Below are 11,689 nucleotides of genomic sequence, written 5' to 3'. Positions count from 1 at the left end.
CCTTGAAATGATAATGCATATCCCAGTTCATTCTACCCTTTGAGAAATGCTGGGCTGAGCATGGGCCCTCTGGGAGGGTGGGAAGGCACCTCCGTGGTGCTGTCGGGGCTATGGTTCTGGAGCTGTCCTGGCCTGTGAACATAGCCATCCTATGACGACTGGGGACACAACTTAGGGGAGCCACTGACCGGAGCAGGGGAGGGGCGACAAGTCAGGGAGCCGGCAAAACTGATGGGTAATTAGGTGGGAGAGGCACCCCGAGGGAGTGGCATCTGAACTAGGCTTCACAGGAGGATTGAAAGGATGGAGGCAGGAATGGCAAGAGGTCCCCGTAGGCCAGGGAGGGAGCAGCAGGAAACATGGCAGCACAGGCTACAGGCACGCGGCTGTGTGACTGGGTGGTGGAGGGGCACCAGGAGTCGGGGGGTGGGGGCAGCCAGCGCCCTCTCTCCATCCTGCAAACTGTCCCATGTGCCCGGGAAGCGTGAGTTCCCGTCCTAGGTTCTGGACGTTCAGGGCAGGGCAGCAGCCCAGCTCATGGAGCTGGGATCCTTGGTGGGTCCTCATCCTGGGGAATCAGCTGAGTCAGCAATAGTTCATAGAAGTGGGTACACCTGGCCTGGGACCCTTGGGGGTTCACTGGAGCTGCAGGTGGTCAGGACAGAGGGAGGGATGAAGGAATTGGTCATCTACAGCCATACCTGCCCACTGGGCTCTGACCATGTTTTCAGTTAGATGCAAAGAGCTCACAGGTGGGGTGAACTAGTTCTTTGCAAACTGATTTTCCAAGCGTGGCTCCTAATTCTCTGAAGGAATATTTGCTTAACTGGAATCCCTCATTTCCAGCCGTGGGGCATCAAGCCTGCTGCCCCTTCAGTACAGCTGGTAGAGGCTTCTTTGCTCCCCTTGTTATCTGGCTCCCAAGGGACACCTGGCAGGTTATTAAAATTACTTTGGAGTTATGGCGTGTATGTAAACTTCAAACCTAAGAACACAAATACATCTTGGCTGCATGGGTAATTCTGCTCACTGCCTGTTCACGGTTGGCCTGGAAATGAGCAGGTATGGTGAGAGGAGCAGGTGTATCCCTTTTCTGATCTCATGTACTAGGTGCTCCTAATGCATAAAGTTACATAGTTGTTTCTAGCTGCCAACTTCTCAGCCAAAGAGGGTGAACTTGACCTTGGAAACGTTGAAGTTCCCGAAAACTAAGAACTATGTTTTCATGGCCGACCTTCATTTGACGCAAGGAACTAGATACTAGAAATGACAAGTGGCTAACAGACTTCCATGTCAGCTTTGGTGACACAGTGACAGAAGCTTCAGAGCACAACAGAATAAAGCTGCAGGTGTCCACCCAGATAGCCCCCTGGGATAAAGGAGCTTTTCAGTCTTGAGTTAACCAACTTTTACATTCCCAAAGTAGTATTTCATGCACCATCCACCCAAGTGATAGTATGATGTGACCAACTTCACCAGTGATACCAGCTAAACTTCTGTCATTTCCCCAAACAGAATCCCACACAAGCAAAGAAAATAGTTCATTGTAGTAGCGCAACATTAACTAGTCACACCCAGGGCTGCTTCCTAATCAGCGACAGTTATGGCTTAACCAGAAGAGGAATCCAAAGTTCTTCACCACAAAGATGTTTGTTTCAGGGAATTTAAGCGGCTTGTTTCATCAGATACTAAGTTAGGGATGAACAATGGCTTACATTTTTAAAATAGATGTTTTATTCCCCTAGTTCCATAAAAACAATGTAAATACAAGCAATCTGTACATCTTGCTGGTGAAGTCACATATTCCCTGATCCTTTGATCTCATCTTCTCCAGGTTCCCTGTTCTGTTGCGGCCACTGGCTGCAGGAGTGGAGTGGAGGTGGGGCTTAGAAGCGAAGGCCGTGGCTATTTGGTTTGGTGATTGGTTTTATTGCTTGCCCTGTCAGTCCACTTCCATTCCTCCAAACATGGAATCAAAGTTTAAGATTTCAGCCCTTAAACCTGTAGGACTCACCGTCAGCTTTTTTTTTTGCATAGGCATTACTAGGGATCTGAGTGGTAGAGAGCCTGGTCGAGAAGGTGGTTAGGAGCGTGAAGCCAACTGTGTAAACAGAGCCCAGACCACAGGAGGGACTGCCGAGCACTCTTATCAGGCATCTTGTTCAGCTGTGTCGATGTCCTTGGAATTAGATCCCAGAAAGGCAGTTCCAACTTGAAATCAGTAAAGCCTTTTGGCAATGGGCTAATTGCTTTAAAAGGGTGTGCGTGTGTGTGGGGGGGAGTGCACTTTAACAATCTTGCAAGTGGAGAATCTGTCCCACAAATGTTCTTGTAAAAGTTAACTGAAATAACGGACATAGGTTACTAAGGCTTAACCAGGGAACGGTCAGCAGCCAGGTGGTAAAACCAGGATGGTCAATTTATAGTTCCTTTAGTTTTCTGACTGTCACATATGTAATTAAACCCCCTCCCCAAATTGGATCTCTCTTGACCCAGGTGGCAGGGCAGAACTGGTTGAATCGGAGTCCCAGTGTGGACCGTGCTGTGTGGATACAGCCTGGAAGGTAGCATTACATGAATCCCACAGAAAGGAATTCCTCCAGTCTGCCTGCTCCTGTTTCAGGGACAAAAATGTCAATTTGAATCTGTGTGCTTGTTTCTGTTTTCAACTAATAATGTCCCTCACAGCACTGGCTCAACAGAAGGTAATAACACCTGCCTGCCCCCTCCCTCCTCGGCTTGTATTATTTTGTATTATTTCACAGTATTTCACAGTTGCCTCCCATTTACAGCAAGTGCAGCTAACTTTCCTTTTTAGAGAGTGACACAAAATCTTTTTCTACATAACAACTTTAACTCAATTAAAAAATATAAGTAGCAACACAATGTAAACATTGTGATGGTAGTTCTGGAATGTCTGAAGTTTGAGAGAGAGAAGGTTAAGCAAAGATTGTCTTCGCTTTCCATGTGTGCAGGATCCAAATTCACCCGTGGATAAGGCCGTCAGGAGCCACGTGATCCCATTACTACTGGATAAAATTCCCTTATTTTACCTAAACAGAGACAAATGACCCTGACCTACTTCACTGAAATTTGAGAAAAGCCACCTGAGATAGGGACCAGCACGTCCAGATTTGAAGGTGTTTTCAGATCAATGAAACACACCAGAAATACTCGGTTATTTTTCTTCCCTAAAACAAGTGTAATGAACGTCCAAGCGTTGATGCTAATTTAGATCCTGATTACATATTGTTAAGTTGGAAATTCTGCTTCATCAAATTCAGCTGTTTTGCATCATATCATCTATTAAACCGCAGGCAGCCTGACGACAGATACTGGAGGAACGGGAATTTTAAAAAGCCAGCTTAATGAATCGTCGCCCTTTAAGAACTTGAGCGAAGGTTAACCCCGGGGGCTTCTGCAGACTAGAACCTCACCAGTGACCTTCCAGGAGCATTTCGTAGGCTAACGGTCTCGTTTGAGATGACAACTCAACTTGTGATGTTTTGCTGACATTTTAGATTATGCATATAAGCCCTATGATGAATAGCATTAACTACATTTGTAAAGCAAAATAATTACAATTATTAAAAGAACCTGAATTTTGTTGCCAAAGGTAAAACTTTACCAGAACATAGCAATTAGCTTCCTGTCCCCACCCCAGAAAAGCTCTATCCTAAAACTAACCCAGAATTTCTATTTAAAAGAAATAGGTTTGAAGAGTTCATCAAGGCTTTGCAGCTGGAGGTTTAAAAAATCCCACTTTGCGAAAATATCTGACAATGAAGGGCACAGACACTAAGGTGATGCTGATTCGCACCGGGGCAAACAGCTTGTGGATGGCGTAGGCCACCACAAAGGTACTTGTGCCCGCCGCCATTTTCGACTGCACCAGTGACTCTTTAAATCCGAGTTTAAGCAGGATTGCAGACATGTCCACACCACTGCAGAAAGAGACCAAAAAAAAAAAAAAAAAAAATCACAAGGGGTCAAATTAGGTAATCGATTTGGCTCTAAGATTTAAAGTATTTAAAAAACATGACAGAAGTGGCTAGATGAATACACATTTATAGGAAAAATGTTCTCATTCACAAAGAATCATACGTGACAGTAAAAAAACAAAGATTTGTTCCTGCTGAGATCTTACCTTGAAACCACCATGTAAAATATGCCCAAGGAGATTAGTGAGATTCCAATGTGCAGCGACACGCCAACGGCACCGTACTCTTGAAAAATCTTCCTCAGCTGCTGTGACTTGCTTTGCTTTTCCTCCCCTGTGCTGCTGACAGGTGGCGCTGGTGTCTCAGAGATTTTGCTGGGGTCCTGTGCACAAACAAACAGGAAGGGAGACATTCTGGGGCAGGAGCAAGGGTCTTAGTGGCCATCAGCAGCTTTCATATCGCGCAGTGTTTTACTCTCCCTCCTGCCCAGTGAGGGACCAGTTGCCCCCTTCCTGCTCGGTAAGCTGAGGCTAATGCCCACTTTTGACACTGATCACCCTGAAAAGCTGGGTATCGGGTATGATCGGCAGAATGACGGCCCCCAAGATATCCGGGTCCCAATCCCCAGAACCCGTGACTGTGTTACCTAACATGGCAAAAGGATTTCGCAGATGTGATTAAGTATCTTGAGATGGGCAGAGCATCATGGATTTTCTGAGTGGGACCAATGTAATCACAAGGGTCCTTATCAGTGAAGAGAGGGAGGCAGGGGGTTCAGGGATGATGTGAGTCCAGAAGCAGAGTCAGAGATCTGAGGAAAGGGCCACGGGCCAAGGAGTGCATGTGGCCTCTAGATGCTGGAAAAGTCGGGAAATGGATTCTCTCTCAGAACTTCCGGAAGGAACCAGCCCTGCCCATGCCTTGACTTAAGCCCACTGAGACCCATTTTGGACATCTGGCCTCCAGACCTGTGAGGTAATAAATATGTGTTGTTTTAAGCCACTGGATTTCTGGTAAGCTGTTAGAGCATCAACAGTAACTAAAACCTTGGGGCTCACACACTTGGGGACACCGATGGTGCTTTATTGAGCACTGTCTGCCAGCCAGGCAGTCCTCAGATGCTTCTCTCCATCTGCTGTCGGCTTTCATCCTTGCGATCACCTTCTAGGTAGATACTGTTTTCTTCCCACTTTCCAGAGGAACAACAAAGGCCTCAAACACTGAAGAATTGGCCCAAAGTCACCAAAACTAGAATCCAGATTATCTGGGTCCACAGCCTGAGCGCGCGACAACCATCTTAGACTCTACAAAACAAGGACAGTGGGTGCAAAATAAAATGGAGCAGAAGCTACGGTCTATTTACTACCAGAATCAGGGTTTACCCCGGAGATCTGAGCAGATACAGGGAGGGCCGATTCCTGGGCCATAAACGCACCGGCTGGGATTTGCACAGAAACAAACCCCCGGACTTGGCTTCTCTTAACATTTATTGAGCACCTACAGGGCCTGGGATATTTGGGAGAAACAAAAAACCCAAGAATGCTGGATTTCTTTTAAAAAAGGCTCCTTCTCAATATGGAGAGTGCCTTTTTTATGAAAAGATTTCTTGAATCTTAATGACCTGTTTCAGAGCTCTTCCTGGGAGGAAGTATCTGGGTCAGTGAGCTCCAGTTTCTGCCTCGCAGCATGATTGGTTTTTCCTTCGTATTTTTAGAGCGGGCTGTGCTCGAGCTGCACTTCAAAGGCAAGAGGGAGGAGTATGACAGCCCAGAGTCCCCAGGAGGGAGGCGCAGGACTCCCCGAATGAAAATGAAACACAGGGGCCTGGAGCAGCACCTCCAAACCTAGCAAGGCTCCTCGGGGCTGCAGGGGACCTCCAAGCCCTGCCCTGCTTCAGGAGCCCCTGCCCTGTGGGCTTGAGCTTTGACAAAGCATATGGGGCGGGGTGGGGGGTAAGTGGCTTTTCTCATGAGCTCCCAGGTGGCTCAAGTGCTGCTGGTCCATTTGTACCTATGTCCAGGTGCCCAGAGTCGGATTTTGTGCTCTGGGGTGAGGCCTGGGCACTGGGATTAGTTATCCATTGCCCGGGGTTGCCAGGTAAACCCCTGCTTACCAATCCTGCCTCACCTTGCGAGGCTTTCCCACCCTCAGCATGTTCTCCAGGGGGGCCCTCCCTGGCCCTTAGATGCACCTGCTGTGCAGCCGACGGGGGACTCCTACCCATAAGCTTCGTTCCTGGAATTCATCTCAATTTCATTAAACGCTGCCCACATTCCTGGGAATCAAATGTTACGGCCACTTTCAGAGTTATGAAAACAGAGACTTAATAAAAGGGGAGGGGCTGTTGAGATCCAGTACTGGGTCATGGATCTCAGAGAGTGCATTTTTTTTTTTTTTTTTTTTAGAGTGAGCATGCACACATGGACGGGGAGGGGCAGAGGAAGAGAGAGGGAGAATCTCAAGCAGACTCCCCACTGAGCGTGGAGCGGGACCCTGAGATCATGACCTGAGCCAAAGCCAAGAATCAGACGCTTAACCCGCTGAGCCACCCACGTGCAGCCCCCCACCCTTTTTTTTGATTCAAGATTTTTTATCTTTAATCTCTTCACCCGACGTGCGGCTCGAATTCACAACCCTAAGATCAAGAGTCGTGTACTCCACTGACGGAGCCAGCCAGGCGCCCCTCAGAGAGTGCATTCTGATAGGCAGGAGCGCAGAACTTCTGAAAGGTTTTAGGGAAACCACCTGTGTCCTCAGGCTAGGCCCCCTTCTATTGAGCCAGGTGCTGGGCTTAGCAGTTTAAAGGCGTCATTTCATAAAAACCCTCATGGTAACCCCATGATGTGGGCACCTCTGTGGCTCCCACTTTGACAGGCAGGAGACTGAGGTTTGGGGGCGAGTGGCGAGCAGGCTGGCAGTGTCTGGATGGGTCACTGCACTGGCCACCTCGAGGCCACACGGCTTCTGCAGTCAGACTCGCCTTCATGTCCTGTAAGAGCTGAACACTCCTAAAGTTCTGGAACACTTTTCCCGGACTTCAAGGCTTTGGCAGGGAGAAGGAAAACCAGCCAGTCTCCTTTAGGTTGGCCAGCACGTGTAACTTCCCCTTTTCCTCAAAGCTTTTGCCTGGCTCTGCCTCCCACCGGCCAGAATGGCTGCTCAGATCAGGTTCGGTTCTTTCTGATAAACAAGGCCCCACCCACCTTTTGGCTGCCAAGGAAGCCCTGCTCTCCAGACGTCAGGCGCTGATAGCACAATGATCTACAATCTACAGTCCAAGTGCCAAACAACGTTCTGAGGCTGAGGAGGGAGAAAGCCCCTTTCATTTGCCACCCTTGACACTTGGCCCGACCAAACTTAATTACGTCCCATCTGTCCATTCACCACAGCCGAGTGGAGCTGTCTCTGTTGAGGGCTCTTTTCTTTACAACCTCTATTTTGGCAAAAGGACTTTTGGCCAAAAAAGAAAAATAAAGAGGCAGCCAGACTTCCAGCTACAGAATAACCCGCATCTCCTGCAAAACAATGGGAGGGATAAAATATTCAGACACGATGGACAATTTCCTGTTAGCCAGCAGCAGGGTTCATTGTTAACTTTCTAGATTTAGAATCTTGGGACAATTTTCTTCCTTTTATTGTGGTAAAAGGAGGTATCTTTAAGCACTGTGAACCATTCGGGTTTTCTTCCTGACCCTGGAGGAGAATGAAGAAACTAAAACAAAGGAATTTTTGAGGGGGTGGCTTCAAAGGAATGGAAACTTTTCAGACATTCATCTCTGTGAAATATCACCCTAAGTACCTGTGATATGTTATGTTAGGCACTGCCCTGGGTGCATGTAACATTATATATGCCCTAGTGTCTGTACTTAGCCAAAGCACTTTTATATCCATGCCTCTGTGTGTGTGTGTGTGTGTGTGGGGGGGGGTGGTGAGAGAGAGAGAGAGAGAGAGAGAGAGAGAGAGAGAGAGAGAGAGATTACCTCCCCCCATCCCCAAGCCAAATACTTATTAAAGTATAAAAAGCTATATTAGAAGGGGCAGGAGGGTTTGAAGAATAAGGCACAGATGTTGCTCACATTGTCTGGAGTGACATCTATTTTCATTCATTCAATAAGTAATAATACTAAACACAACATTACATTGTGTTTATTTTGTACCAAGCACTCTTCTGAGTACTTTGAAAATATTAACTCAGATAATCCTCACAACAGCCTTGTGAGATAGGCACTATTGTCATCCTCACTGAACAGAAGAGGATCCTGGAAGCCCAGAGAGGTTGAGTAACTTTCAGAGGGTCACACAGGAATTACCTGTCAGGGGTGGGATCTAAACCTGCTGGTTCCAAGGCTTTTGCTCTAAACAACTATGCTGTGCTCCTCACTTACTCATGGATAACGGCTCTATGTGGGGCACTGCTCTAAGTGTGGGGGATAGAGCCATGAAGGAAACAGACAAAACTCTACCCTCAGGGAGCCTATGGTCTAGTGGGGAGGGGAGGGGCAATACACAGAAAAGGAAAGTATCAGGGCTGCTAGCTAGGACAAGTGCTATGGAGAAACCTCAAGGAAGGGAGGCAGATGGGGAGGACTGTGGGGAGGGAGGCCGCCAGTTTAAGGTCAAGGAGGGGCTCCCTGAAAACGCAGCACATGAGCAAGAACTGACAAAAGACACCGGGGCTCAAAGAGAGGCTGGGATTTGCCTAAGATTTCCCTCCCATAGTTTAACTGTGGGCAGGCTCTGCCAGGTGAGAAGACATGAATCAGGTTAAGGGAAAAAGGCAGCATTCTCCTGTGGCTTTACCTCCTTCCTCCCAGTTAGAGTGGAGACCCTGCTAAAGGCAGACGTGGGAAGGTCTCTCAGGTACTTACTTAAAATCCTGGCACGTCTGGAGACCCTAGCTGCACTCCCTCCTCCCAATGGCCAAAAACAAGGTGCCTGTGGGTAGCCAGGAGCGGCTGACAGGAGAGACCCCTGCACCTGCTCCCAGTCCCCACCAGAGATGTATTTTCTCAGGGAGATGACACTTTGAATGATGAGTATCTTTTGTCCTAACATCCTGTTAGGTTCTGATCCCACTTAGATCCTGCCCATCTACCAGAGAGCAGGAGAAACAAGCACAGCTCATGGAGCCCTGTGATTTATACATTTACTGTGATAGTAACATCAACAGCTAACATTAATTTAGAATGTACCCGATGTCAGGTTTCACACTCATGCTCCAAGAAATGTGAATTATTAATATCCCATTTTACAGACGAAGAAACTGAGAAACAGAGAAGCGGGGGGATTTGATCAAGGCCACAGAACTAATGAATAGACACAGGAATACGGGGAGTCTTGAGACCTCAGTTGTTACTATTGTATACACAATATTATGCACATACATATGCATATTTGCACATGCTCTCTTCCTCTCTCTCTCTCTCTCACACACAGACACACGCACACACCTGCCAGTGCCAAGGCCTGGGCTGGGGGCGAAACTGATGCAGCTGATGGGACAGACAAGCAAGTCAGGAGACCATTCCAGATGATGAGTGCAGAGAGGATCCACACCCATGGGACCGAGGGAGGCCAGTGGAGGCACCCAAGGCATCACTGGTGGTCAGAGAAGGCTTCCTGGAGGAAGGGACAGGTGGGCTGATCCATGAAGAGTCACGAGGAGGCAACCAGATATGTGTGGAGGGCTCAGGATTTAGCGACAAGATCTGCTGCCTGTTGGATGGGGGGAGCAGAAGGCCGGAGGCATGGTAAGGGTGTGAGTCAAATTCCCATGGAACATTCATTCAGGAAGCTCCACTGGCACTGTGCTCAGGCCTGCTTCAGCTCATGGGGCTGTCCCCCAAACTCTTGTTGGGAAGCTGCTATCTTTAGCCCTTTGAAAGGTCAGCAAACAGGCTCAGAGCCTTCAGCCTACTTGGGGTGAGGTCACAGGGCTGGTAAGCGGAGGGATCCCATCCCTAGGCAAAGGGACTGCAGGAAGCCAGGTTCTGCGCGTCCCGACTCGTCAGTCCTGTGTCTCCAGACTGCGCTACTTACTACTGTTTTTCTTTCAGGAGACGAACTTAAAAAAAAAACAACTGAAAAAAAAATTTTTTTTTTTAAGAAAGTTCGTATTACTTTTCTGAAGGGAAACCAGTTTTCACTTACCATAGATAGAAGGCAAGCGAAATGAAACAGGACGGAACAACACTGCTTCTTGCGCGGGTCTCCCCTGAAGCCTGGTAGGGAGGCCTGCTCTTTTGCTTAAATGGGGAGTAGCAGCAAGTGATGGGAGGGTGTTCAAGAGAGCAGCACCTCCGGGGCCGTTCTCCTTGGCCCAGTGCGGAGGAGGCTCTAGCGCCACTTGAAGGAGAAACAACTCTGACAGCCATGTGAGCACGCTGCTAGCAAGTCCAGGCCCCAGCGACAATTCTCTGGGCTGCCGCCGCTGTGCCGGCCGCGGGGGCTCAGTCAGAGTCTGTGCGACCTTGGGCAGATCACCGGACCTCCCTGAGCCTCGGTTTCTCCGGCTGTCAACTGGGAGGATCGCTTCCTTGGCTTGTAGGGATTGGGGCCTCGGGGACCCTGGGGGAATCGGTCTCGGACAGCTGGGCGAGTAAAGCTCTCCTTCGGCGGAGGTGGACCGGGATCCGGGCGCCCGGGGACCGGGGTGGGGGTGGGGAGGCTTACCTGGCGGCCGCGGCTGTCCCCGCGGACCGCGCGTAGCAGCGGGGCGTCTGGCCCGGGCTGGAGCAGCGGCAGCAACAAGGGGCGCGGAGCGTAGGGAGCGGCGGCGCCCAGGAGCCAGGAGGCGCGAGGCCGGACCCGGGCGCCCACCCTGCCCGCGGGACCCAGCAGCGCCAGCAACCCGGCCATGGCGCGGAGCGAAGCGCTGCCGCGGGCGCACCGGACCGGAGGGGGAAGCGAGCGCCGGTGGGCGGGGCCCGCCAGAGCCGGAGCCTGGAACGGCGTGGGCGGGGCCGGAGCCGCGCGATCCCTCCCCGGCCCTGCCCACCGACCCCGCCCCTCCGGAACCGAACGCGGGGTGGGCGGGGCCGGACCTGCGCCATCCCTCCAGGCCCCGCCCTCCAGACCCCGCCCCTCCGGATCTCGAGGCGCACGCGGGGTGGGCGGGGCCGAACCGAGCGGTCCCTCCCAGGCCCCGTCCCCGCCCCTCCGGAGCTCGACCCCCGCGCAGAGTGGGCGGGCCCGGGCCCCGAGCGCCTGGCGGAGGTTGCGGGGCGGGAGATTCGTGCCTTTTCCCTGTCGTCGGAGTTTAGGCGGTGTCGATTCGCCTGTATTCTGTTGGTTGCAAGAGAGTCGGAGGGTAGCCCAGATTCAAAAGCGAGGGGGTTAGACTCCTCCGACGTGACGGAAAGTGGCGAGGTCACCTGTGGAAGGCCTATGGGATGGGAAATACTGTTGCGACCATCTTTGAGAGATACAATCTGCCCCAGTACTCGATAACTATTAACTGATGATAATGATAATAATAATCTTTGGTCTTCTACAGAAGAAGAAACTGAGGCTCAAAGATAATGGTGCCTTCCCTGAGGCCTCTTCATACACTTTTCGTGCCTGACATCTTTAGCATTTTTTGGTTGAAACCAGAGGATTCTAAATGTTGCTAGATCTTCGCTATTTTAGGCAGAAAATAATTTAGCACAGGGAATTAGTGCTTGGAAAATCACTGGAAAAGCAAGAGGAGTGGGCGTTAGGTGCGGCCCCCAGGAGAAACTGCCTGGACACAGCAACGCTGACCAGCC

The 11,689-nt window shown here is 50.2% G+C and overlaps 1 protein-coding gene across 2 annotated transcripts; it reads right to left on the bottom strand.

The window, feature by feature from the left end:
* Window positions 1-1,634: 1,634 nt before the first annotated feature.
* On the bottom strand, window positions 1,635-10,868 carry FAM210B (family with sequence similarity 210 member B). Of its 2 annotated transcripts, none has more exons than XM_027621080.2 (3): window positions 10,614-10,868; window positions 4,148-4,323; window positions 1,635-3,944 (listed from the first exon to the last, which is right to left on the bottom strand). In XM_027621080.2, the coding sequence occupies exons 1-3, from the start codon at window positions 10,797-10,799 to the stop codon at window positions 3,728-3,730; spliced, it is 579 nt and encodes a 192-aa protein (XP_027476881.2). In that variant the 5' UTR covers window positions 10,800-10,868; the 3' UTR covers window positions 1,635-3,727. The 2 variants fall into 2 exon arrangements, with proteins under 2 accessions (XP_027476881.2, XP_027476882.1); XM_027621081.2 differs by lacking the exon at window positions 10,614-10,868 and adding an exon at window positions 5,004-5,230.
* Between the last annotated feature and the right edge of the window lie 821 nt (window positions 10,869-11,689).

The sequence above is a fragment of the Zalophus californianus genome, chromosome 8 (assembly GCF_009762305.2).
Source record: "Zalophus californianus isolate mZalCal1 chromosome 8, mZalCal1.pri.v2, whole genome shotgun sequence".
NCBI classification, from domain to species: Eukaryota; Metazoa; Chordata; class Mammalia; order Carnivora; family Otariidae; genus Zalophus; species Zalophus californianus.
The sequence above is the reverse complement of the archived record's forward strand: the minus strand, read 5'-3'. Positions and strand labels throughout refer to the sequence as shown.